Source organism: Trichophyton rubrum, assembly GCF_000151425.1.
Source record: "Trichophyton rubrum CBS 118892 genomic scaffold supercont2.7, whole genome shotgun sequence".
In the NCBI taxonomy this organism is placed as follows: domain Eukaryota; kingdom Fungi; phylum Ascomycota; class Eurotiomycetes; order Onygenales; family Arthrodermataceae; genus Trichophyton; species Trichophyton rubrum.
The window spans coordinates 909,678-932,373 of record NW_003456422.1 but is presented as its reverse complement, the minus strand read 5'-3'; the positions used below and the strand labels follow the sequence as shown (position 1 = coordinate 932,373).

At 47.3% G+C, this 22,696-nt stretch overlaps 9 protein-coding genes across 25 annotated transcripts; 4 read left to right on the top strand and 5 right to left on the bottom strand.

Annotated features, from left to right (window-relative positions):
• Positions 1-265: 265 nt before the first annotated feature.
• Positions 266-2,668, top strand: TERG_06330 (uncharacterized protein; the record flags this gene model as incomplete). Its single annotated transcript, XM_047748595.1, has 8 exons — positions 266-317; positions 404-617; positions 729-1,305; positions 1,374-1,412; positions 1,469-1,537; positions 1,607-1,863; positions 1,931-2,565; positions 2,625-2,668. 8 exons carry the CDS (start codon positions 266-268, stop codon positions 2,666-2,668), a joined length of 1,887 nt encoding a protein of 628 aa, XP_047604580.1.
• A 426-nt stretch (positions 2,669-3,094) lies between these two features.
• TERG_06329 (uncharacterized protein) lies at positions 3,095-5,928 on the bottom strand (the record flags this gene model as incomplete). Of its 3 annotated transcripts, XM_003233288.1 has the most annotated exons (5): positions 3,095-3,365; positions 3,477-3,626; positions 3,702-3,781; positions 3,854-5,743; positions 5,803-5,928. In XM_003233288.1, 5 exons carry the CDS (start codon positions 5,926-5,928, stop codon positions 3,095-3,097), a joined length of 2,517 nt encoding a protein of 838 aa, XP_003233336.1. The 3 variants fall into 3 exon arrangements, with proteins under 3 accessions (XP_003233336.1, XP_047606871.1, XP_047606872.1); XM_047750157.1 differs by lacking the exons at positions 3,095-3,365; positions 3,477-3,626 and having other exon boundaries at positions 3,698-3,781; XM_047750158.1 differs by lacking the exons at positions 3,095-3,365; positions 3,477-3,626; positions 3,702-3,781 and having other exon boundaries at positions 3,782-5,743.
• Positions 5,929-6,649: 721 nt separating this feature from the next.
• Positions 6,650-8,957, top strand: TERG_06328 (AdoMet-dependent rRNA methyltransferase spb1; the record flags this gene model as incomplete). Its single annotated transcript, XM_003233287.2, has 2 exons — positions 6,650-8,336; positions 8,401-8,957. The coding sequence occupies 2 exons, from the start codon at positions 6,650-6,652 to the stop codon at positions 8,955-8,957; spliced, it is 2,244 nt and encodes a 747-aa protein (XP_003233335.2).
• A 201-nt stretch (positions 8,958-9,158) lies between these two features.
• Positions 9,159-10,662, bottom strand: TERG_06327 (uncharacterized protein; the record flags this gene model as incomplete). The annotated part of the gene is made up of 6 exons (XM_047748594.1): positions 9,159-9,377; positions 9,440-9,840; positions 9,894-9,966; positions 10,041-10,046; positions 10,101-10,439; positions 10,576-10,662. 6 exons carry the CDS (start codon positions 10,660-10,662, stop codon positions 9,159-9,161), a joined length of 1,125 nt encoding a protein of 374 aa, XP_047604579.1.
• A 580-nt stretch (positions 10,663-11,242) lies between these two features.
• TERG_06326 (uncharacterized protein) lies at positions 11,243-13,031 on the bottom strand. 15 transcript variants are annotated; one of them, XM_003233285.2, is made up of 6 exons: positions 12,361-13,031; positions 12,224-12,277; positions 12,046-12,141; positions 11,803-11,982; positions 11,595-11,742; positions 11,253-11,529 (listed from the first exon to the last, which is right to left on the bottom strand). In XM_003233285.2, exons 1-6 carry the CDS (start codon positions 12,388-12,390, stop codon positions 11,420-11,422), a joined length of 618 nt encoding a protein of 205 aa, XP_003233333.1. In that variant the 5' UTR covers positions 12,391-13,031; the 3' UTR covers positions 11,253-11,419. The 15 variants fall into 15 exon arrangements, with proteins under 15 accessions (XP_047606868.1, XP_047606864.1, XP_047606869.1 ...); XM_047750151.1 differs by having other exon boundaries at positions 12,224-13,031; XM_047750144.1 differs by having other exon boundaries at positions 12,046-12,277.
• Positions 13,032-13,836: 805 nt separating this feature from the next.
• TERG_06325 (uncharacterized protein) lies at positions 13,837-14,581 on the top strand (the record flags this gene model as incomplete). The annotated part of the gene is made up of 3 exons (XM_003233284.1): positions 13,837-13,921; positions 13,989-14,365; positions 14,423-14,581. The coding sequence occupies 3 exons, from the start codon at positions 13,837-13,839 to the stop codon at positions 14,579-14,581; spliced, it is 621 nt and encodes a 206-aa protein (XP_003233332.1).
• Positions 14,582-15,139: 558 nt separating this feature from the next.
• TERG_06324 (histone-lysine N-methyltransferase, H3 lysine-79 specific) lies at positions 15,140-16,995 on the bottom strand. Its single transcript, XM_003233283.2, has one exon. The coding sequence runs from the start codon at positions 16,725-16,727 to the stop codon at positions 15,159-15,161; it is 1,569 nt and encodes a 522-aa protein (XP_003233331.1). The 5' UTR covers positions 16,728-16,995; the 3' UTR covers positions 15,140-15,158.
• A 136-nt stretch (positions 16,996-17,131) lies between these two features.
• TERG_06323 (uncharacterized protein) lies at positions 17,132-19,373 on the bottom strand. The gene is made up of 2 exons (XM_003233282.2): positions 18,893-19,373; positions 17,132-18,782 (listed from the first exon to the last, which is right to left on the bottom strand). The coding sequence occupies exons 1-2, from the start codon at positions 19,094-19,096 to the stop codon at positions 17,748-17,750; spliced, it is 1,239 nt and encodes a 412-aa protein (XP_003233330.1). The 5' UTR covers positions 19,097-19,373; the 3' UTR covers positions 17,132-17,747.
• A 728-nt stretch (positions 19,374-20,101) lies between these two features.
• On the top strand, positions 20,102-22,367 carry TERG_06322 (uncharacterized protein). The gene is made up of 5 exons (XM_003233281.2): positions 20,102-20,586; positions 20,665-21,063; positions 21,120-21,206; positions 21,259-21,661; positions 21,737-22,367. The coding sequence occupies exons 1-5, from the start codon at positions 20,309-20,311 to the stop codon at positions 22,076-22,078; spliced, it is 1,509 nt and encodes a 502-aa protein (XP_003233329.1). The 5' UTR covers positions 20,102-20,308; the 3' UTR covers positions 22,079-22,367.
• Positions 22,368-22,696: the final 329 nt, after the last annotated feature.

The following is a 22,696-nucleotide window of genomic DNA, read 5'->3' as shown; positions in this document are numbered from 1 at the left end:
TCAGAGTATGCGCAGAGGGAAAGAGGAACAAGAGAAGAAAGACAATCTCCTCCATCTTTTTTTCTTTCTTTCTTTCTTTCTTTCTTTTTTTTTTTTTTTATTTTTATTTTTATTTTTTTTTTTTGGTGAAAGACATCATACCAATTACGTTCAATGTTGTCATCTCTAGTGCGCCCTCAAGGGAAAAGAATGCTCCTATCTGCCGAGCAAGCGAGGAGGCCCTCGGAAGAAGAGGGCTGATCCTCCTTCGTCCCTGGGCGATACGATGCAAAGCAGAGTCTGGTCTGCTGTGCATCCAGTTCCCCGAATAGACGAAGGTTTGTCCTACATGCAAGCGTTTTTTATACCATCGTTATGGTCAATATCATTTCGTCAGTATTCTCTTCTGGCTGACTCTGGCTAGTAGAAATATTCACCCAGGTAGACGACCTCGCCGTCCCGGGTGCCGGGTTAAGACATCTCGATTTCCCGGTCGATGTTCAATCGATGTTGGAAGGCCTTTTTGTGCCTCCAAATGCTCAGCAACAAGTTCCGGTTCATTCGACGCCCGCTCACCCCCCGCCTGTACCTCCCGCTGAGCCGCCAAGGGTAAGGTTATATGGGAATGAACAAGACATGTGAGTAACTTATGATTATCCTAGAATATATTTTTTATACCTTTTTTACCTTGACTATAACCATCATTAGTTACCTGTGCGGGTACACAACACTAACAAATGATAACACAGACTGAATTCTTACTATATTTATATCCACTACTACTTCCCCATCTTCCCCCCACCACACTCACCGATAGCCGTTGACCGGCCATTGAACACACCAGTCAAAGCTCCAGCTACCCCTACCTCAGACCCCGTCCTTCCATACAAGCCCAAATCTCCTGTCACTCTGGCTATCTCGGCCGTACTAGCGTTGATCCCTCACCCCCGGGATCCGAACTCATTTGCACCCGAATCAGTACTCCTTCGAAGAGCTTATGCTCATGCTTTTGCCCGAGAAGCTGTTACAAGTATCGAAGCAGAATCAGACCTCCAAGAATCTGTCACCAGTCCATCCGAAGCTCTGACCCATAATTCAACCGTACCTACCAGGCTGATGGTCCACCCACTCACCCCAATTGACCTCGAAGGCATCCTTGCCCTTCTTATCCTAAGTATATACGAATATACTCAAAGGGGAAACCTGATCAAAATGCGGCATAGAGCGGGCCAGGCGTACATTATGGCAATGAACCTTTCATTACATGCCATCACGCACGACGACAGCCCGTTCGCCGAAGCCAGAAGAAGAGCATGGTGGATGACTGTACGAGAAGATTCCTTTTCATGCACTAGATTCCATAAAGTAATACAACTTTCTAACTGGCTTCATAGTTCTACTGCGTTTGTCAAGGATCCATTGTGGGTACCGTGGTAAGTATACCCCTTTTATCACTTTAACAATGTAGAGGGGGCTGATGTATACGCAGCCGATAACGATATTAACACATGACCCCCGGTTTACAACGCCATATCCGCGATTTACATCCGATTCTAGAGTACGTCCACCCGCCATCTGATTTCTGTTTTCTACTGACCAATTTCGTTAACCACTATTCTCTCCCTAGGCATGGTCTATATTAATTCAAGCACAGCAGGCGCTGGTCGCCGCCACCCAGTATATCATCGACTTTAATCGGGCAATGAGGGCAAAAGCGAACCTGGCCATCATCTTTGAACGGATGGGAAAGCTCACGGCCTGGACTTCATCTATACTAGCACAAATAGATGCACCACTCCAGGAATCCTCAGTTGCTCCCCCTCAAGATATAGAAAGTATCACGGCTCAAAGTATTCGATATATTTCACGAATAAAGCTGTGCAGGTGAGAACATTCTTTTCATCAAACACCATAATGACTTCATACCTTTCTTACAATATTTTGCCGACAGTGCACGGATAAAGACACATCGATTCCGTGCCTTTCTCGACATACCAATATTTATCAAAAAGCACTGTGACTTGACTTGTGCGAGCATAAGCAGTCCGACCACAGAGAGCTCTCCAAGCGCACTGGAATACCAGGATACTATACAGCCGATAGCCTGTTGTTCCAGTAACTTCAGCCAACTCCCAGCTGCGCCTCCTGCAAATACCCAGTTAGAAAGCCCCATCTCTTCCAGCTCCCCAATATCCGATACTTCCGGATCTCGATGGATACCCGGGGATTCGTTTCCTTTCTCGAATTATACATCGACCAGCATATGTCTGGAGGCTGCGCTATCCATCGCTCAGATGTTCGACAGTCTACCGTATCCCAAGCCCACATATGACAAGGAGTACTCGTCCCTGGGATTCACGCCCGTTGTTCCTCGGACAATGCCTTCATTTGCCTGTTGCGCGATGCAGAGCAGTTACGCTATGCTTATGCTTTACTATAAGTCTCGCGCAATTAATCCGGGGATGGTCGAAAGCCCGCTAAGCGACACAGACCAGCTTGGTGAAGAGCTACAACATGGCCTAGAGTGCGTTATTGGTGCTGTACGGAATTATTCTATGGCTTTTGAAGCGCTAGGTGGGATGAGAGGTAAGCATGGCCATCTCACGTCAAGTAAGGTGTACTAGGAAACTAATGAGATTAAATAGATGAGATTGAGGGAGCATTTCTCACGGCATTCCCGCAAGATTAGCCATACTTAACTACTCGGCTCTCTTTTACTACTTTTAGGAACTCTCTTCGTTATGATATATTGCTAGCTACATACATCTTCCTACCTGTAATGAATCTATCTGTCAGATACGTTCCGGCCTAACGATACAGAATCAATGTTGCCTGAATACCCTGGCTCTCTTACACCTGTTCCCCCATACCCAAGCCCATTATAAATTTCCAGGAGCTTTTTAACGTGGGCGACTATGTATACACTGGCTTGCGTGGAATATCAAATTTGGTAGGAAGATATATGTTCTCTATCAGAAATGTTCATGCGATTAAAACTCCTCGCTCCTATGAGTGAGATAATCGCTATCCTTCTATAAACCAAATAAATACAAGCCGCTTAAACGCATTAGGTTATAGTCAATAGTCTATATATTGCGAGGAAAGACAAATGGTATCAAAGTTTAGACCTTATCCCCTCTAACCGAAATTTAACGTCCTTCAATGTTTTTGTGGATGGCTTCCAGTCTTCGAACTGTTTTAACAGTTCCATGGTTTCATCTGACAATTCATGTCGAACATATTCTTCTTCTAGGACGCCACGCATCGCAAACGGAAGTATGTACGGGTTGGCGGTTGAAGTTGATGCTGTGGGCGCAATCATCTTATGAAATTGGATGGCTGTGTTGCTGATCACAGTCGTTTCTAAGGCAAACCTTATTGCTAGTCTAGAAGCGGTCAGCCCATTAGTAAAATGCACATATACGGTTTTTTTTGGATCTGTGGAGGCCCAAAAAAAGGAAGGGGGGGGAGGTGGGTGGGTTGGAGGGTTGAAATACTTGTAGACGTCCTTGTCTTCATATAGACGGGAGTGACCTTCTCCCGTGTATAAACTCCCAGCGAGAGGAGAACTGAGTTCTCGAATCAGGCCGTGGTCGGAGACTCCTAGGTTACGCAACTTCATAGTAAACCCAACCAGATGCGAAAGACTAGAAAGATACGGGTAAGTATGATACTTTGGTTTAACATGTCATTGGAGGATGTTTTCATGATAATTGACTCACAAGCTGGGAGCATGTACCCGTCCATCGACAAATACAGCACGATAGATATGAGGATGTGAAACGGTTGTAAAGGTAGAAGACTAGTAACTAGCGGTAAGCGCATGTCGAGGCCAAAGCATACTTGCATAGTCATCTAGTGGATGAATACTCACCTCCAAAGATACAAGTTGATCGTCTATACTTCCAACATAAGTAACCTTTACGCCAAAATCCAGAGCAGCCTTCAAAGCGGCCCGATAATCCTTTGAGACTTTGCTTTCAGCGTCTGTAAAATCAAACAACTCTCCGGCTGACCCGCTGATCCAACGGGATCTATAGTCAGCGAACGGTCCTAGGTTGATACCTGCCATCGCGCATATGCCGATCCGAGCGCTGCTCACACAGCTAAAGGCTATTAACTTCGAGACCAGCATCGTTGCAACTGGGACACCTTGGCTGTGGCAAGAGACGAGGACAAAGTCAGCTTCCCGAATATGCTCAATCCAGTTGAGAAGCAGCTTCCAAAGCAAATCGACCCGTTCAGAAATGCGCCCTTCGCCCTCGAGCGCAATCTTTTCTATGTGACAGGGTGAGTTATTTTCATCGGCCCATTCTTGAATTGCATTAGCGGCCATAGATGCAAACTTAACAGAGGTTCCTGTTGGCTGGCCAATAACTGTCCGTATTAAAGGTGTAGGGAAGTACCCATGGATACCGATCGCAATGGCCTTTTTTATCTGCGGAGTGGTTTGGCTCCGTAAGACATGTCTTGGTTCCGATCCCTTCTTATAGAGCAGGCGACTGAGCTGCTCGATGAAACTAGGTTTGCTCTCGAGAGGGAAACTCGTTTGGAAGGATGGCAGAACCTGATTTGGCGGTGTTTGCTCCCCTTTCTTCGTTGATGGAGCCGCAGGGACATTCGCTGGCTGAAGTGGGGGCTCTTTGGGGACGGTTTGCGAAGAGGTTTCTGGGGGAGTTGCGGCTTGAGGTATAGCGGTAGATGTTTTGACACGAGAGTTCTTGGAAGACGGGATACTTTGTGTCTCTGCAGCCAGTGAATCCCCCTTCACCTGTTCCTTCGCGTTTCCATCAGGTGGCACATTCTCAGATGCATGTTCCCCTTTCTTGGCAGAGGAACCTGTCTCTGCTTGCTGTCTCGGCCAAAACAGCCATCCTGATGCCGATTCTCCGCGTTTGTGGGTAGTTTTTTCGGCAGATTGATTTTTATCACTTGCATCTTCTGATTGTGATGGATTAATACTTTCTTCTTGCGGATTAGAGTGTGATGTATCGATGGTGTTCCCCGCGCTTTGGGGATTCGATGTTGATTCAGGTGATTCAGGTGGTTTTGCTTGAGAGCTAGCATTAGATCCGCCCCATAGCTGAAGCCACGACCTTGATTGTGAAACCTGGACTTCTTTGATTCCAGAGGCATCATGTTTGTTGATATCGTCTTTGGTCGTACTGCATGTATCTTCAAGTCCAGCCTTCGGCTTAGACGAGTCGGCCTCTTCCTTCACAACGGCAGGGTTGGATGGCTGCGGAGAAGGTTCATTTGTGGTCTTCGCCATTGAGAGCCACTCGAACCAGCCTACCGAGCGAGGTTGTTCGTTATGTGTCTCCTTCTGTGGCAGATCAACTGTTGTTTTTGATGGCGCATTTGGTGAGCCCTTATTTTGCTCACTGGGCTGGGTTTCTTGCGGTGTTTGGTCCTCCTTCGGTCCGCCTTCCACCTTATCCGTACCTTCGGACGGCTTTAAGCCGTTATGAACGTTCCTGACAATATTATTCGAGATGTTTTGTTTTGGCATAGATGGGGCCTCTGTGGATGCAATATTCACTTTTGTGGTGGCAACTTCCGCTGGAAGTGACCGCGCAGATATTCCAACCCCTTTCGTCAACTGGATTGAAGGAGGCCGGGAGGATATGGCTGTGCTTCGTAAAGACGAGGAGGATCGCGAGCGTTGGGAAGCCGCTGAACTAGCTACCGATATGCTCTCACGGGCGACCTCGGTAACGGCCGCCGCCTTGGACTGAGTGGGCCAAGATCTAAGGTACCAGCTCTATGGGAAAAGGAGGGTCAGTAGAGGCAGACCTAATAAAATAGCAAAAATATTCTCACCATTCCATCTCCTGGTAGTTCCTTGATGGTGTCTTCGTTGGTAGTCGCACCACTCGTACTTGGTGGATGTGAACTGCTGCCTTTCTGGCCCTTTGATGCTCGTGCGGCACGCGCTGCGGGAGCCATCGAGGCCGATGGTAGAGCATCACCACGCAGTTTGGCGGTGCAGAGATGTGTCTATCATGTTCTTCTGGTCAAGAGGACGCCCCTCCAAGTGTGTAGGTAATGGTTGCAGAGGTTCAAGATGTTGTCTCTTTTGCTTCTTCGATGCGCCTCGTCGTGGTCAGTAGCTCAAGTAACGTGATGTCATTGATTATATAATAATGAATCTGATAAGGAACTGATTAGGGCGGTGAGGCTCGGCAGAAAAGTTGCTTTTGCAGAGCTTTTTTTTTTTTTTCTGTGCTGAAAGAACATACATGCAGACAGCCAGCCACGGTCAGTTTTTATATATCAAGGAGGGAGAAGTTGAGTACTCGGGGACGGGTCATTATAGTACACCATGGCGATCCAGAAGAAGGTAGGATATTCACTGTTATGTCTCTTGTGCTGTGAATGGGAGGTTGCTGACTATTTGGCTACTCAGCATGGAAAAGGTCGTTTAGATAAGTGGTATCGATTGGCAAAGGAGAAGGGATACCGCGCGCGAGCTGCCTTCAAATTGATCCAGCTGAACAAGAAATATGGCTTTCTCGAGAAGAGTAAAGTCCTTCTAGATCTTTGCGCAGCCCCAGGTGTAAGCCAAAGCCTCCCTTTTTTGGTATCCCACTGGTATGCTTAAAGTCCGTTGACGTCCTAACGCCATCTTATGAATGTTTAGTCTTGGTGTCAAGTTGCGGCCGAATGCATGCCATCGCAGAGCCTTATAGTTGGCGTTGATCTCTCCCCTATCAAGCCGATCCCTAAAGTCATCACGTTCCAAAGCGACATCACAACTGATAAGTGCAGGGCCACAATTCGACAACACTTCAAGACTTGGAAGGCAGACACAGTACTTCACGACGGTGCGCCGAATGTCGGTACTGCCTGGGTTCAAGACGCTTTCTCCCAGGCGGAATTAGTTTTACAGTCATTAAAGCTAGCAACGGAATTCCTGGTACCCGGGGGCAGTTTTGTCACGAAGGTCTTCAGATCAAAAGATTATAATCCTCTTCTTTGGGTTTTCAAACAGCTCTTCACCACAGTGGAAGCCACCAAACCGCCATCATCTCGAAATGTGTCCGCTGAAATCTTCGTTGTCTGCCTCGGATTTAAAGCACCCAAACATATAGACCCCAAGTTCCTGGACCCCAAGCATGTCTTTGCAGAATTGCAAGATCCAAACCCGAATAATGAGGCCAAAGTTTTCAATCCAGAAAAGAAGAAGAGAAAGAGAGATGGATACGAAGAAAATGACTGGACCCAGCACAAAGTATTACCAGCGACGGAGTTCATAAACACCATAGATCCTATATCAATTTTGGGTTCGTATAACAAACTCACATTTACTCAATCGCCGGGCGGGGATCTCGCACTTGCTACACTGGAGCGATTACCAGAGACAACCAACGAAATACGGATGTGCTGTGAGGATCTCAAGGTTCTCGGTAAAAAGGATTTCCGACAACTGTTGCGATGGAGGATCAAAGTGCGCGAGAAATTTGGACTAGCGGTGAAAAAGGGGCCAAAGAATGAGGAAGCAACTGAAGAGATTGCCGAAGTTGAACCCATGGACGAGGAACTTGCCCTCCAAGAAGACCTTAGGCGTATGCATGAGCGTGAGACTTCTAAAAACAAACGAGAACGGCGAAAAGAGAATGAGCGAAAAAGAAAGGACATTGTCAGATTACAGATGAATATGACAACGCCAAAGGAAATAGGAATGGAGCAGGCTGGTCCCCTGGGAGATGGAGCAATGTTCAGATTACGGACAGCAGAGAAATTACCGGCTGCACGCTCAATATCTGCTAGTAGTATGACGGCTGCGTTAGAAAGCAGTAGTGAAGAGGAAGAAGGTTTTAGCGAAGAGGATTCAGATGAAGACGGTGACCGATTAGAACGTCAGCTTGATGAACTTTACTCCCAATACCAGGAAGCACGCGACAGTCGAGATGCCAAATTACGGGCCAAAAAGTCTCGCAAGGATTACGAAACAGAGGAGTGGGAAGGCTTTTCTGATGAGAGAGAAGGAGAGGAATCAGACGACGAATCTCCTCGGACATTCCCTGTAGCACCTGTGGGAGACCATGTCAAGGGTCTTTCCAACAAGGCCGCTATGTTTTTCGATCAAGATATATTCCGCGATCTTGGAGCCGTTGAGGATGGAGAAGCAAGCGATGACCCCAGTGCCACAAAGGCAAATGGCATGGCCAAAGAACAATCTACTGTCACTAAAGAAGAGGAAACCAACAATAAACGAGAAGCTACTTCACCCTCTCCGTCTGTAGCTAGTGATTCCAGCTACCAGGAGATCAAGCTAGGCAAGCCAGAAATCTTTGAAGATGACGACGACCCCCAGTTAAACGATGACCCACGGAAGAAAAATGGACAACTTGGTAGGTTTCTCCAACCACTTATTTTTACATTTATAATGAACAATTCCTAACTCAGTCTTGGCAGATGTCGACATAATAACAGCCGAAGCCATGGCTTTAGCCCATCAAATGGCCAGGGGGGAGAAAACCACGGAAGACTTTGTTGACGATGGTTTCCATAGGTATTCATTCCGCGATGTTGACGGTCTTCCGCAGTGGTTCCTCGATGACGAGAACCAACATTCAAAAATACAAAGGCCGATAACTGCCGCAGCAGCGGCAGCTATCCGAGAGAAGATGCGCGCTATCAATGCCCGGCCGATCAAGAAGGTCCGTGAAGCCAAGAGCAGGAAGAAATTCAAACAGGCTCAGAAGCTGGAAAAACTACGCAAGAAGTCATCGCTGTTAGCCGAGGATGAAGGCATCAGTGAAAGAGATAAGGCCCAATCAATTGCGAAAATGATAAGCAAGGCCACTAAGAAAAAGCCAAAGCAGAGCGTCAAGCTTGTGGTAGCTAGAGGAGGGAATAAGGGCATTTCCGGTCGTCCTCGGGGAGTCAAGGGACGCTACAAGATTGTTGATGCTCGGATGAAAAAAGATATCAGAGCAGAAAAGAGATTGGCGAAGAAAAAGAGCAAATGATACATAATCATGTAGATAGAAGAATAGATCCGCCAATATCTGTCTGCTATTCTTCAACTTTCAATACAGGAATTCCCGAAAGATATCTATCGCTAAGTTATTAACAATCAGCTTAACGCTTACCGAAATAATGGCGTTTTCCAATAAAATATAAAATAAGCCGAAATAACCCTCGTTGATGTTAATTTCAATGACCACCCGTCAAGCTGGGGTCTCATAGTTCACAACTATGAAGGAAACAAATACAAGGGTAGCACCGAACCAATACATTCCAGTTGCATATTTGTGTTGGATAATAATTTGACCAAGCAAGGATAATGGGATGTTGAGACTCAGTCCAATTGTCACGATAACCGGGCTCGTGAGCAATAGCGAAAATGCCCAGCATATATCAGACGCGAAAGATATGATTGCATTAACCTATCAGCAGTCAGCATAAATCCAGCCCTCCCTTTAAAGCCAGTGGCTATAATAACACTTACCAAAACAATCAAGAAGACAAGTTTGGTCGGCGGGAGGGCAAAGGGTTCAATCCCGGTATAATGCAATACCACGAACCCAGGCCAGAGGATTATAGAAGCGAAAACCCCGACCAGACCAAAAAACAGGCGCATGTCAACTCGTGACTCGTCTTCAACCCGTCTCTTCATCAAAGTGGTATAAACTCCGTATAACACAGCGCTAAATGCGGCCATGAAGTTACCCAGAATAACTTCACCAGGCGACTTATTTGGAAAAGTACCATGCTTCGAATCGGTCGAGCTAGAGATATCCACTCTAGATATTAAAAATATGCCGAGGAGGGACGTAAGAACTCCGATGCATTTGCGGAGTGTGAACTTCTCAACCTTGATCATTGCCCCGAATATAAGTGTCCATACACCTAGAATAGTATGTTAATAACCATATTCTACATTTCCATCATGGAGAGCTTACCACTTGTAGAGGTCAAGACAGTGGTACTGGCAACACTTGTGTACTGTAGACATGCCATGGCAAAGTAGTTTGCCTTTGAGCTTGTAGTTAGATTGGCATGATTCCTAAGAGGGTATTTTTGAACTTGAGCGTATAGATATATCATACCGCAAACTTCATATGAGTTAGTACCTATTAGCAGAAAATAATTCAGAAGGTCCTGCTTACCCATATTATACAAAACTCCAAGCTCAAATTAGCTGTTTCTTTGAACCCCAGCTTAGTTCTGGTGATCTCATGTTGCTCCTGTGCACCTGTATTCCTTGTCTCTTGTGGCAGTCCTTCATCTTGATCGGGGTGTAGAATTGGCTGTGTCTCTTCCCCAGATTTAGGCCGCTCAAACTCCCGAATTAGTGCTTGAAATGACCTGATATCTCGTAGTTTTCCTGTCTTCCAGAGCCTGTGAATTCGCCCACCAACGAAAGGCACCAACATGAAGACGAAGGAGCCACTGTTAAGGTAAGTTACCAGGTATGGCTTGGAATAAGTGTTATCGGCGAATATAGTCTGTTATTGTTATGCAGCATCGAGATTAGTAAATAAGTACAAGTCATGCAATCATAGCCACAATTATTATTGCATTATTGATGGCAGGAATATGCAGCGTTTAGCTTGAGCTGTGAAGAAGCTGTTGGGAACCTACGCTGGCAAGGAAGTTCGACGTCGTCCAGAGCACCACGACTATCAGGAGGAGCAAAGTGCCCAAGGTCCGCCGACCCCATCTGCCCATGCTGGTTGGGGCTATCGGGCTACCTTGATCTCCGTCCAAGAGTGCAGTGGTCGATGTTGGTTGTGGTTGATCATTGTTGGATGGCCCTCGGTCCTCGTATCACGGGTTGGCGCTATGAACGCCTTCAGAGTCACCGTGACCAGCCACCATATCTACTAACGACAAGCTGACATGTAGTTATATCACATATACAGGCCGGGTAATACATGCAAAAAGAAGGGTAAACAAAGGACAGAGGCTCTGCCCCAGTGATCCCGTCCTACTTTCTGTGGCTGGCTACTGTATGCTTTGGTGTAACGCTCCGGCCTTGCTGCTGGTCTACCGATTTTGGTTATGCCTGAGTGAAGGGCGCAACGAAGTATAAAGAGGACACCTTATCACGGCAAATAACAGAAGGAAAATCATGGAGTATTCCAAATAGATAATAGCTGCTGGGAGAAGGGATAATATAGGTCAAATGGCTATATATATACACTCTGTATTAAAGGAAAACCGAGTGCAAGAAATAGGGATGACATCTGATTCAGTACAGCTGAACTTCATTGAACGCGGAATGGGCCGCCCCCCCCCCCCCCCCTGAATGGTGACTCTGGCAAAGTGAAAATTCGGCAAGGAAACGATAATATGCAACGGTCAATATCCTATATCCCAGACGAGAGGGCAAAAGGTTGCGATATTAAACAGAGGGGGATGTAAACGCCGAAACATGATAATTAAGTGAAGGAGGGGGTTCTAAGAGGATCAGTTGAGATTGTCATTAACAGGCACAGGCATCTCGATCACTGTCGTGGTTGACGTTGATCACATCATCGAAGTCCCCATTGAACTCCTCGGACTCTTCTTGCATGAGAGCACTCTTAGCAATCACTGTTATTCATACACATATTAGTATATCGCTTTAAAGATGTTAATGAGGTGTTAAAAAGACAGACCTTCGAACGCTTGCTCTACATTAATAGCCTCCTTAGCACTGGTCTCAAAGTAGGGGATGTTGCCCTTCGACTGACAGTATGTAGAGGCTCTCTTCGAGGATATCATTCTTTTGCTCTCTTCGACATCAATCTTGTTTCCGAGTACAACCTATACGTTGCATTAGATTTTCTAAAGTCTAAGCAGTAGAAATAAAAATATGTTACTCACAAAGGGGAAGCTTTCGGGATCTCTCAAGTTGGCTTGAATTAGGAACTCATCTCTCCAACTATCCAAGGTCTCGAAACTCTTTGAGTTATTGACGTCGTATACAAGGACACAGCAATCGGCACCTCGGTAGAAGGCAACTCCCAGCGACTGGAATCTCTCTTGCCCCGCAGTATCCCATATCTGGAAGAAACATTTAGTATGTTGTATACCCAAGTGACGCTTGGTGTAAAGCTCAATATGTACCTGCATCGTGACCAGTCGTCCATCTACCATGACTTCCTTGGTAAGATAGTCAGCTCCGATGGTGGCTTTGTAGCTAGCACTGTATTTCTTGTTGACCTAGCCATCAAGGAAAAAATATTAGCATCGCGATTCTCCCAAGGAGCAGTATAACTCGGTATAGAATGGAAGAGCCACTAACATATTGGTTCATCAAGCTCGTCTTGCCCACACCGCTATCACCAAGGATGATAACCTGTATTTGAAGAAGAAAAGCATCAGTGACCCATCTTCCATCAGACAGAGAGACCGTCTTTATATCTATGGCACGTAGCCCACCTTCAATAGAACCTTCTTGCGGGACGCCATGGCTGCAGGGTAGTATGTATGACAGCAAAAGGCAAGCTCGGGTTGCCAGGAAGTCGGTCGAAGAGCGGGAGGGCGCCGTCAGGGAACACCACGCAGAGCCGGGCTGCTAGAGTTGTTTTGCTGTATCGGTCGGTGAATATAGGACACTGCGTACACTATACGGCTCTACTCTGACTATATCTGTATAACCAGAGTTCTCTGCAGGCGATGAGGAGGTGATGAGGGTCGTTATTTGGTGTTTAGAGCTTCCAGCGAAGTTGAAGTTGCATAACATCATAACACGGGCGCCAAGACCACGACCCTTATTTTCCCCTGGTAGCGTCACATGATGGACACAGCCCGTATAAACAAGAGGAGATGGGATTGATGTAGGCAGAGACAGGGATGCAAGACGATGGAGACACGGTTGTCTAGAGCTTGATTGCTTTGTAGAGGAGAACCTGCTACGGCTACTGACTGACCTGCTACGCTTGGAACACTCTGAGACAACAGAAGAAACTAGATACTGCAACGGGTCTTATGGGCTTCCCTGGGAGAATCAAGCCGTACCTGAACAATACAGGCACTCCTAGTAACTAGTTAATAATGGTTAGCCGCCTGTTTCCAAGCTGCTTGCCCTGCGAGCGTTAGGCTTAGTCGCAATGCCAAGACCAGCCGCTGCTTAGCCGCAAGTCACCGCGACGTCATGCAGGTCGCAAGATAGACACGCTACGGGCGACAGACCTCTCTGCAGCACGCCATATATGAAGGGGTACGCTGCAGAGCGTTTCTAGTGTTCCTTCGGAAGCAACACCGCAGGGAATAGAGAGACCGCTACCTATAACTGCCTGCCTCAGAAGTCCTTATCTCATTTCCTACTACAGCGGAGTGAATGGGCCATCGGGTCAAGATACATTTTCATAGCCAACTTATATATAAAAACTCGCAGAGAGGTGGTATATTAATATAGATATAGAATAAATAGATATAATAGAAGAACTTCATTATTACGTAGAATATTCTGTGTTTTATCTTAACTACCTAAGCACCCTTTCAGGACACTCTCTCTTTTGCCGACGGCCTGGCTTCTCTCCCTAAGCCTGCTCTCTCTTAATCCTGGCTCTCTAAACATACTCTCTAGTAGAGGTAAGAGTCTTAAGTAAGAGAAGCCACTAGTAAGGAGGGCCTAGAGAAGAGAGCGAGAGAGCAGGCTTAGGGAGAGAAGCCAGGCCGTCGGCAAAAGAGAGTGTGTCCTTAAGGAAAGGGTGCTTAGGTAAGGTGTGTAAATATTTATCTATATAAGGGAAAAAAGAACTTTGACCCGATGGTCCATTTAGTCCGCCGTGCCTGGCTTTACAATTCCTTGAGCTTCTGACCCCACGGCCCTTGCTCTCCATCACTATCCCTTACACACAGCGATCTTCACCCTCACGTGCAAACTTGCCTCGGCCTAGCTTCACGGTCAGTATGTCAAGCTGGAGGCAGGACTACTCTGCAGCCTTGCGTATCAGGGACCAGCGAGAAAAGGCATATATTTCCGTTCTGGAGGCCTGTATGTCCTTCTATAACATTTCACTATAACCCTGTCTATGCTTGTGGTTTACTAAACGACAGCCTAGATACCCGCTTAGCTGATCGCTCAGGCAGCCTGGAAAAGGAACGAGCTGAAGCCGTTCGATATGCCCAAAACCTTTCAAGGTTTAAAGGCACTGATACCCACCAAGACAAAAAATACCAGAGCCCGGATGATAGTCCTGCTGTCATATCAGGGCTAGGCCCCCTGCTTACTGCGAATCAAGATTTGGCTGCTGCACAAAAAGCGCGAGAAGAACTCTCAAATAAGCTTGAGCAAGCCACCGCTAAGTTAGATACGCTCATGAGAAAATTGAATACAGAGTCACAGAGGGTAGCGGATTTGGCTGTAGAAAGAACACAGCTACAGATCCGTCTCAGGGATAGGGATGAGGAATTAAGGGGGAAGGCTAAGCTACTTGACGTTCGTTCCGACTTGATACCTTTATTCTAATAGAAATACTAACCTATAAGATTATAGGATGTCCAGGATGAGCTTGTGTCACTGAATCTACAATTTAATATGGCCGAAGAGCGGGCTAAGAGGTTTGAAGAAGAGAATCAACAGCTCGTAGATAGATGGATGGCAAGAATGGGACAGGAAGCCGAAGCAATGAACAAAGCATCCAGGTTTTCATAATCTAGGTGTATACGCCCCGAGGGTTAATGATAGGACAGCTTGTCGATAGGTGATGGAGTCTCATTACGCGGTCTTAGATGAATTAAATAAACAGGATACTAAATGTACATTGATTTGCAATTTCTTTGTCTAATAACCACAAAGTTCTCTAAATACGGAAAGCGCCAAATCACCTGTCACTGTCAAGCTTGCTCAAACGATAACACAAACCCGAACCCAACCATTCCAGCCGTCCGGGTATAAACCACCAAAGTACCGCCAATCCAACGAGTGTTCTCCAAAGAAAGAAATGAGTTTAACAACACTTCGACCACTTTATAGACAATGACCAATCTATAGGGAAAGGGAAAAAAAAGTAACGGGATATGCATGGCTCGCGAGAGCTCTGGGAGGTGACCAAAAAAAAAAGCAGGAGAACTAAAACGTCTAATAATTGCGGCAATATCCATCTATAATCGTCAGCAACGTTTCAAAAGGGATATAAACGCAGCAGCGGTCTAGGTCGTTGCATCCAAAAAAAAAAAAAAAAAAAAAAAAAAAAAAAAAAAAAAAAGTAAAGAGAAGAGTGTAGAATCACTCAGTTATAAAGAGAGTCTGAAAAGGCTCGTAGCCTGGAGCTATCCTTTTTCGCAATAAAATAGGTGCCTCCAGCATTGGTCCAGCTAACAGAGTCAGACCAGTAATTATGCCTCTCAACTGAAAGCAGGTTGATGGGTGAGTTGAGGTTTCGGGCTTGCATCTTGTGTCCTGTCGGAACAAAGGATTTAAGTGATACAATCTGGCAACCTTCTTTAAGGTCAAGCAAAAGATTGATTATCCTGTTATTTGTCTCCGGGGTGAAAGCCTGATTGTTGATAAGAACGACGTCAGCCCGCCGTAGAGCCTTAGCTATGCGTTCGTTGTCCAAGAAGTCACCCTGGACTAAATGCACTTTGCCCGATGACAGGCCCCATAAACGACATCTAGCTTTGAATTCAGCCTGTTGCAGACGGGCCAAGTCGCAGGCATTTTGCATCATCTCACAGCCCCAGCTCTCACAACCAACTTCCAGGGAGGCCTGGAGGACAACGTTGCCCACACCAGAACCCAGATCGACAAATACCTGGTCAGATTTTAAATGCGTCTTTTGGAATATGTCTGAGATAAAGCGGGGTAAAAGCTCTCCATAGACGTTATCAGTTCCGCTTTCGTACTTCTTGAGTGATTCCACACGCAGAGAGACAGTTCGGCTATACACCTGGGTTAAAATTCTCTCAACCCACGGCAGCGAGAGCGAATGCATCGCATCGAGGTGTTTGGCAATAACGCCTTCGTCCCGGAGCCGTCCGATGGTTTCATTATACGCCTTCACCGCATTCCAGAAGTCCTTTGGCGATTCCTGTTTGATGGCACGCCGCAAAAGACGGATATAGCCGGTGGAGTCGTCGGTGAAAGCACATATCTCATCCTCGGGGATATAATTGTGTGATACGGTTTCAACTACCTGCACAATATCTTCCAACGGCTTGAACCCGTCGTTTTCTCGTGGTATGACCAGCTGATACCTCTCCCTCTGCGAGTATGTGGGATACTGAAGAGCTATTGTCGTGCACCCGCTGGGCTCTTTAAAAGCACTGCTGAATCCCGGCGTCTTCTTCTCGATGGATGCTATGTCCAAGGCATGGACCATCGGGAATGAGTGTTCGGCAGTCTCAGAAAACGCAATCTCAGAGCGTAACTGGCGTTTTAGATCTGGCTCCGCGCTCGCGCTCACCTTGGTCCTTTTCGATAACCGGATATCCAGAGACTCGTCGGTCTCGCTGTCATCGCTACTGCTAAGGAGTTGTTGGACTGCGGGGGACGATCGCTTGCGGGACACGGATCTTGAACGGGGCGGGTTAACGGCTAGATGATCGGACTTGCTAGCAACAGCAGCCTTCTTTTTCACGGTTCCAGTAGAGTCGGATAAGGTCGATTTCCGTGGAGAGGTGACGGTACGTTTGGCGGATGATTCGGAGTGCGCGCGCTCGGAGGGGGGTTTCACGGGGTGTGATGGGGCCGATGAGGACCGGACGATGGGCGGCTTGCATTCGACTTTGCGTATCTGAGCCTTTTGGGCCTGTATCACACCTGTCCCTTTCTTCTGAAGGTGGTCGAAAAAACCCATCGTCGGTCACAAGGCTGCAGGCAGACCCTGTTGCCCTCGCAGCTTATTCAGTGTCGAGTAAAGAATGTGGATGGTTAAAGAATAGGCGTGTGAAAGAGAAATCAATGAATAGAGAATATTTATAAAGAGCGAAAGGTGTGTTAATGATATCTTCACGCCAAACCCGTGAAGCCTAGCTGTATTTGCTTCCCTTCGCTTCTTCTCTTCGTCGTCTTCCGCTTTCTTTATTGTCGAAAAAGCGCGGCGGATCCATGGATCGTTGACGATGTCACGGGACCTTGGTCACGAGGGCTGATGAGGCTGAAAAGCTTAAGCTTACTAAGAAAGTATCTTCGTAATCGACGACACCTTAATGTTACGCACGGAAAGTCTAGAAAAGGCGAAGGAAAAAGTAGATTAGCAAGGGGCAGGTTTCCAGGTTGTGGCAATAGCTGGGCGTTATAAGACTCGGTTAAACCTTTTTACAGAAAGGCAGATGAAAGGTAGATCGCACCTGTGTTGATTGATGGCACTTGGGATGAGATGGGATCGTATGTAGTATATATAATAGTGACAGGACAAATCTCCATAAACATGATATTAAACAAATTAATTTGTTTAAAGAGACATGGCCAATAACAGCCAGGAAATAGCCCCAACTCGACAGGGTAGTGGGTAGTATGTCCAGAAAGTGTCGTCCGGGTTGAGTCGATCAAACGCTAGACAAATGAAAGGGATAGAAGATGGTGTTTGAGGGAGGGAATGCATCTGCAGCAGCCTCACATTTCATTAGTAGCCCAAGAGGAGGCAAAGAGGAAAAAAAGGCGGAAAGAAAGAGCGAAAAGAAAGAATATACAGATGGCTCTGATGTGTAGAATAATCAGATATGCATGGTTAATGCATTGATTTTAGGCCTGCTGGTCGCTTGGAACGTTGGATGCAGAAGGGTATTAACATTAGAAGTAGCGATATGCTCCAAAAAGGGGGAGATTTAGTTTGAGGAGCTCAGCTGCAGAAAATTAAAGTAAGAGAGCTTTGCTTTTAACAACGGGTGTTCAAGGAGCCGCTCAGAGCTCCTGTTGAAGGGTACATGGATGGGTCTTGCAGTCTCATCAGCACGCTTTTGACCGAGCCGAGCCACTTGTCGACAGACTCTTCGTCGTAGGCGCAGAAACGGTAGGTGACGTCTTCGGTGATGAGCTGAAAACAATATATCTTTGACCTTGAGAGGGGGTCAACCTCTGCTGCATTGATGACGTCGGTCATTGGTATGATCTTGACAGCCGAGTATTCGTGTTGGTCCTTGTAAAAGGAGAGGCTCTGGACTCGGAGAACCGTCCATAGCTTTTTCCATTTGCGGACACCCTTCCGGCCCTTTAAACATTGCAGATATCCCTGGAATATGACGCCTTCTGGGTCTGGCTGGCTCGGAGCAGCTTCACTCTGGCTACTGGCCAGGCGGCGTAGACTCTGTTGCTCTTGTTGTTGCGGTGGCTGTTGATTGTCTCTATAAGAGCAGGATTTCCGGTTAAACGCTGCTTGAGACCTCGAAGAAGGCAAAGACTGGCCGGCAGCATCAGAGAATTCAGAGCAAGAGGTGATTTCGTTGCCTGAATAGTCCTGGGTAGTTCTGCGCTTCACGCGACCAGGTTGTGCAGGTGCCGTCAATAGAGAAGGAGTCCGTCCCAGAGCCGCCGTGCTTCCTCTGCCTTCAACCTCGGACATCTCAGCCGCACTCTCGTCTGCCTCCGCGATGGTCTGCTTCCGGCCGTGTATCTGTTCGTAGTAGTTTACGACCGAGTCTGGATAGTCGACCGAGCACTCGCGGTGCAGCTGCTCAACCCATGATTCCGCCTCCTCTGTCGACGTAGCCTGGAAGCGGTAGTTCTTCGAGGGCGAGAAGACACCAAAGACGTTCGGCCTGTTCGACCTGGGCGTTGACTTGACATGGGCAACGGCCGAGACGTCGGAGAGGGAGAGGGCGAGCTGCAGCTGGGCCTCTTCCTTGTCTTTGTATAGCGAGAGCAGGTTCGGCCGCAGAACGAGGTATCCAGGCTTCCACGACGACTTGAACGCCTACTCATACAAACGGTCAGTCAGTCAGTCAGTCCGCCAGCCAGCCAGCCAGTTCAATCGATCGATCAGCCAGCCGACGATGGCATCTCTCAATGAGTGGTAAAGCGTACATGCTTGCTCTTCGACCGCCGCAGCACCTTGCCTCGCTTCAGCACCCGGTCGAACTCGAAGCTCCCGTTCTCGTTGACCGGCGAAAAGGCATCCAGTATCTGGCTCCGACGGACTCCAGCTCTCTCTGTGTGTCCCTCTGCGGCGATCGCATCCATCGCAGTCGATCGATCTTCCGCTGCTGGGAGTTGTAGGTGCAATGTCATCCCGTAAAAAAAAAAAAAAAAACTACCTAGGAAAGGAAAATAGAAAAAAAAAAAGGCGATATCAAGTAGGAATCCTATAGAAGACGCCACCCCTCGATCTTTAGAAGAGGAGAGTCCTCCGCCTGACGGGATCCAGGAAGTACTGCAGCGGTCCTTTTAATGCCATTTTTGCCATTCATCTATCTCACGTAGTTATTTATGGCCCCTGTGAAGCAGGAGACGGGCGTCTCTTCTCCAGGTCCACAGGCGGTGGCCTCGAACAGTTTCAGGTCCGCTCCCCCGGCCCCTCCAACGACCGGAGCGAGAGCGCTAGCTAGACGGCGGGATACGAGAGAAGCAGCGAGGAAGAAGAGGCTTAACATCATATTATTACCAAGAGACACTCAAGGCCTTCTGATACGCTGGCTCAGTCCTCAGTCAACTCAACCGCCCGTAGGATCCTTCAGGGGCTTCGCCTGATGCGCTTTTGATATCTGCTTTCCGCTCACCATCGCCAGCGCCTGCAAGGCTGACTCCTTTGCTGCAGCAGAGCGGCGCTTCCTGCGAGTCCATCAGTGCCCGTAAAGGCCACCCACCTCGCCTGCTTGCTGTCCTGCTGGCGATAGTCAAATCTCTGCTTCGACTTGACTGCTTTTTATTTTTTTAATTTTTTTTTTTCTTTTCCTCTCCCTTTTTTTTTCCCGGTTGGTCAGGAAGTCTTGGCGTGTTTCTTCTCTTTCAACTTTCTTTTCGCTTTCGACGACGACGGAAAGACAGAAAAGACAAGCAGAAACATCACCAGCCCAGCGAAGCCTGCGAGGACGACGAAGAATAAGAAGAAGAAGAGCGTCGTCGACTGTCTTCCTGTCTCGTCTGCGGTTTCTCATGCTCTCGATGGCTCTGCGTTAGTCGATCCCCCCCCGTCTGCCGTCCGCCCATCCCCATCGTGCTTCGTCACCGTTCGCCATCCGCGGCCAGTCTTGTCGACTCCAAGCCAACAACCATCACATTCCTCTGACCCCGTCGCTCGTTTTTGAACTCCCTCGTTGTCTGCAGCGTCTTTCTCCTTCTCAGATTGCAAGCTCTGAGACGCCCTCGAGCTTTGCTGCTTCGAATTCGGCTCCTTTTCTTCAGCTAAGAAGCAACAAAGACACAGCAACAGCAAAGGGAAAAAAAAAAAGGAAGAAGAACCCGCCTCAATTCTGCGCTGCTATACACACACCCGTCGCCATCATGGGGATAATGAAGCGACTAACGAAGAGTGTGCCTGGCATCCTTTCCCCTTCGCCGCTAGATGGCAGTCTTACCAATGAAAAGGGGACGATAATTTCGAGATTCGCTTTTTTTAAACGCCGCATACGACTACGGAGGAACTCTTCTATTTCGATCCCTCTGGGCCTTGTTTTACTATTTCCATGCATTGTAATAATCCTTATTGTCCTCCTCTTCGTTACCCATCCTTCCTCTCCCGGTGGGATGCTGATGCCCACTGGTACTCCTCCTTCTATACGGTATGTTCTCCTTAACACGTAAGCTACATCGAATTTTTGTACGAAGTGTATACTGATGGCTATACTCCCGGAAATCAGAAAAATCAGCGAGAAATATGACAAAGTGTTTGAAGTAGGCTGCAGAGAAATCGACACCAGCCAGCCTAGAGCAAACGCCGCTTTCGTCGTCCTGGCCAGAAACAAGGAGCTGGAGGGTGTAATCCAGTCTATGAAGTCGATCGAGCGCCACTTCAATCGATACTACAACTACCCATATGTATTCCTGAACGATGGAGATTTCGACGATAACTTCAAGGATACCGTCACCAATTACACCAAATCCAGCGTGGAGTTTGGCAAGATCGACTCGTCAATGTGGGGATACCCTGACTGGACCGATGCTGAGGTAGCCAAAGAGGGTATCCGCAAACAGGGAGACGCTGCTATTATGTATGGAGGAATGGAGAGCTATCACCACATGTGTCGATTCTACTCTGGGTTCGTCGTCGTCTTGTCTTACACCCATACTTCCCTGGATACTAACGTCTGTCTAGGTTCTTCTATAAACATGAGCTGCTAATGAAGTATGAGTGGTACTGGCGCCTGGAGCCAGAGATCAAGTACTTCTGCGATATCACCTAGTTCGTTGCCCTGAATCCCTCTCGTTTAGACAATCAGCTGACCTTCATTCAGTGACCCTTTCCTAGAGATGGCTAAGAACAACAAGACGTATGGCTTCACAATTGCCGTCAAGGAACTTAAAGAGACCGTGCCGAATATCTTCCGCTATGCGTCTGCCTACAAACGAACGAACAACATCACTTCCCAGGGTTTATGGGAAATGTTTCTCGAGGACCCCGTTGAGGAGGAAAAGCCGGCAGAAGAGAACAATGCCCTCCCAGATGAAATTCTACAGACCCAGCCCGGTGCCGCCGGCCTCAAAGACGTTGATCCCGAGGCAATGGAAGGCGAGACGTACAATATGTGTCATTTCTGGAGTAACTTCGAGATCGCACGGTTGGATTTCTTCCGTAGCAAGGCTTACGAAGACTTCTTCACGATGATGGATAGGAGTGGTGGCTTTTGGAATGAAAGAGTACGTCTTGTTTCTACCCATCCTCCATATATAAGTATCTTGAATACGGATGCTAACGAAAACCATTCTCACTAGTGGGGAGATGCACCTATCCACTCTCTTGCTGCCGGCGCACTTCTATCACCAGCTGACATTCACTACTTCAGAGATTTTGGATACCGTCACACCACCATCCAGCACTGTCCCGCCAATGCTCCAGCCAGACAACGCGTTCGAGATCCATATCTCGAACAAACCACTCTGGACCCAAAGCTTCGCCAAGAAGAGGACGAATACTGGGACTCTCCAGATCCACCCAAGGAGAACGGCGTTGGCTGTCGATGTCGCTGTGATACCGACATCGTCGACGTGGAAGGCAAGCATGGCAGTTGTCTAGCGGATTGGGTTAAAGTTGCAGGAGGATGGGCATCGCCGTAGATCATCAACCACTACGCAACGGCCATCTTCTCTTGCTTCTTTCTCTATATCTTTTTCCTTTCTCTTTTTTGTTTCTCTCTGCCGGCGCGACATTGGCTATACCCTTCTGCACACACCTACACCATCGGGTCCGCAACGCCGTGCCACGAAGATATATCATGACTTGTCCTCCCTTACCCTTCCCTCTCCTTTTTTTTTTTATATCATCAAGCCACCTTCGAAATCCCGTCCCCTTTTTCTTCGTCATTCCGTCTTATATCTTCCCCGGTAACTGTATCTCGGGGAGGATTACAGTACTCGAAAACTTTGAACCCGTTCCGTTCCATTCCCTTTTCCATGATATGAGATAGAGTAAGGGCCTCGCAGCTCTGCTTTCTGCTGCCGACCAACAATTATCATTTAATACAGTTCTTTGGCTCGATGCCTTACCTCTTTTTCTTTTTCTTTTTCTTTTTCTTTTCTTTTCTTTTTTTTTTTTTTTTTTTTTCTTGTTTTATCATCGCTGTCCACCTGTTGCAGAAGCCCATTCGGATATACTAATAAGAGAGAAGGAGAGAAACATCGTTTGCAATCAACAGAATTGAGTCATTACCATCATCCTCATCCCCAAAACCCCTT

What these genes read in the sequence shown, in the direction of transcription:
- TERG_06326 (XM_047748593.1), bottom strand. Translation starts at nt 12,390, where the DNA reads ATGGCGTCCCGCAAGAAGGTTCTATTGAAG. An exon ending in GCAAGAAGGTTCTATTGAAG is followed by an intron (nt 12,278 to 12,360) that starts GTGGGCTACGTG and finishes CTTCAAATACAG; the next exon opens with GTTATCATCCTTGGTGATAG. An exon ending in TGTAGAGCAAGCGTTCGAAG is followed by an intron (nt 11,530 to 11,594) that starts GTCTGTCTTTTT and finishes TATGAATAACAG; the next exon opens with TGATTGCTAAGAGTGCTCTC.
- TERG_06324 (XM_003233283.2), bottom strand. Translation starts at nt 16,727, where the DNA reads ATGGGTTTTTTCGACCACCTTCAGAAGAAAGGGACAGGTGTGATACAG.
- TERG_06323 (XM_003233282.2), bottom strand. Translation starts at nt 19,096, where the DNA reads ATGACATTGCACCTACAACTCCCAGCAGCGGAAGATCGATCGACTGCG. An exon ending in GGCGGTCGAAGAGCAAGCAT is followed by an intron (nt 18,783 to 18,892) that starts GTACGCTTTACC and finishes TTGTATGAGTAG; the next exon opens with GCGTTCAAGTCGTCGTGGAA.
- TERG_06322 (XM_003233281.2), top strand. Translation starts at nt 20,309, where the DNA reads ATGGGGATAATGAAGCGACTAACGAAGAGTGTGCCTGGCATCCTTTCC. An exon ending in ATGTGTCGATTCTACTCTGG is followed by an intron (nt 21,064 to 21,119) that starts GTTCGTCGTCGT and finishes ACGTCTGTCTAG; the next exon opens with GTTCTTCTATAAACATGAGC. An exon ending in GTGGCTTTTGGAATGAAAGA is followed by an intron (nt 21,662 to 21,736) that starts GTACGTCTTGTT and finishes CATTCTCACTAG; the next exon opens with TGGGGAGATGCACCTATCCA.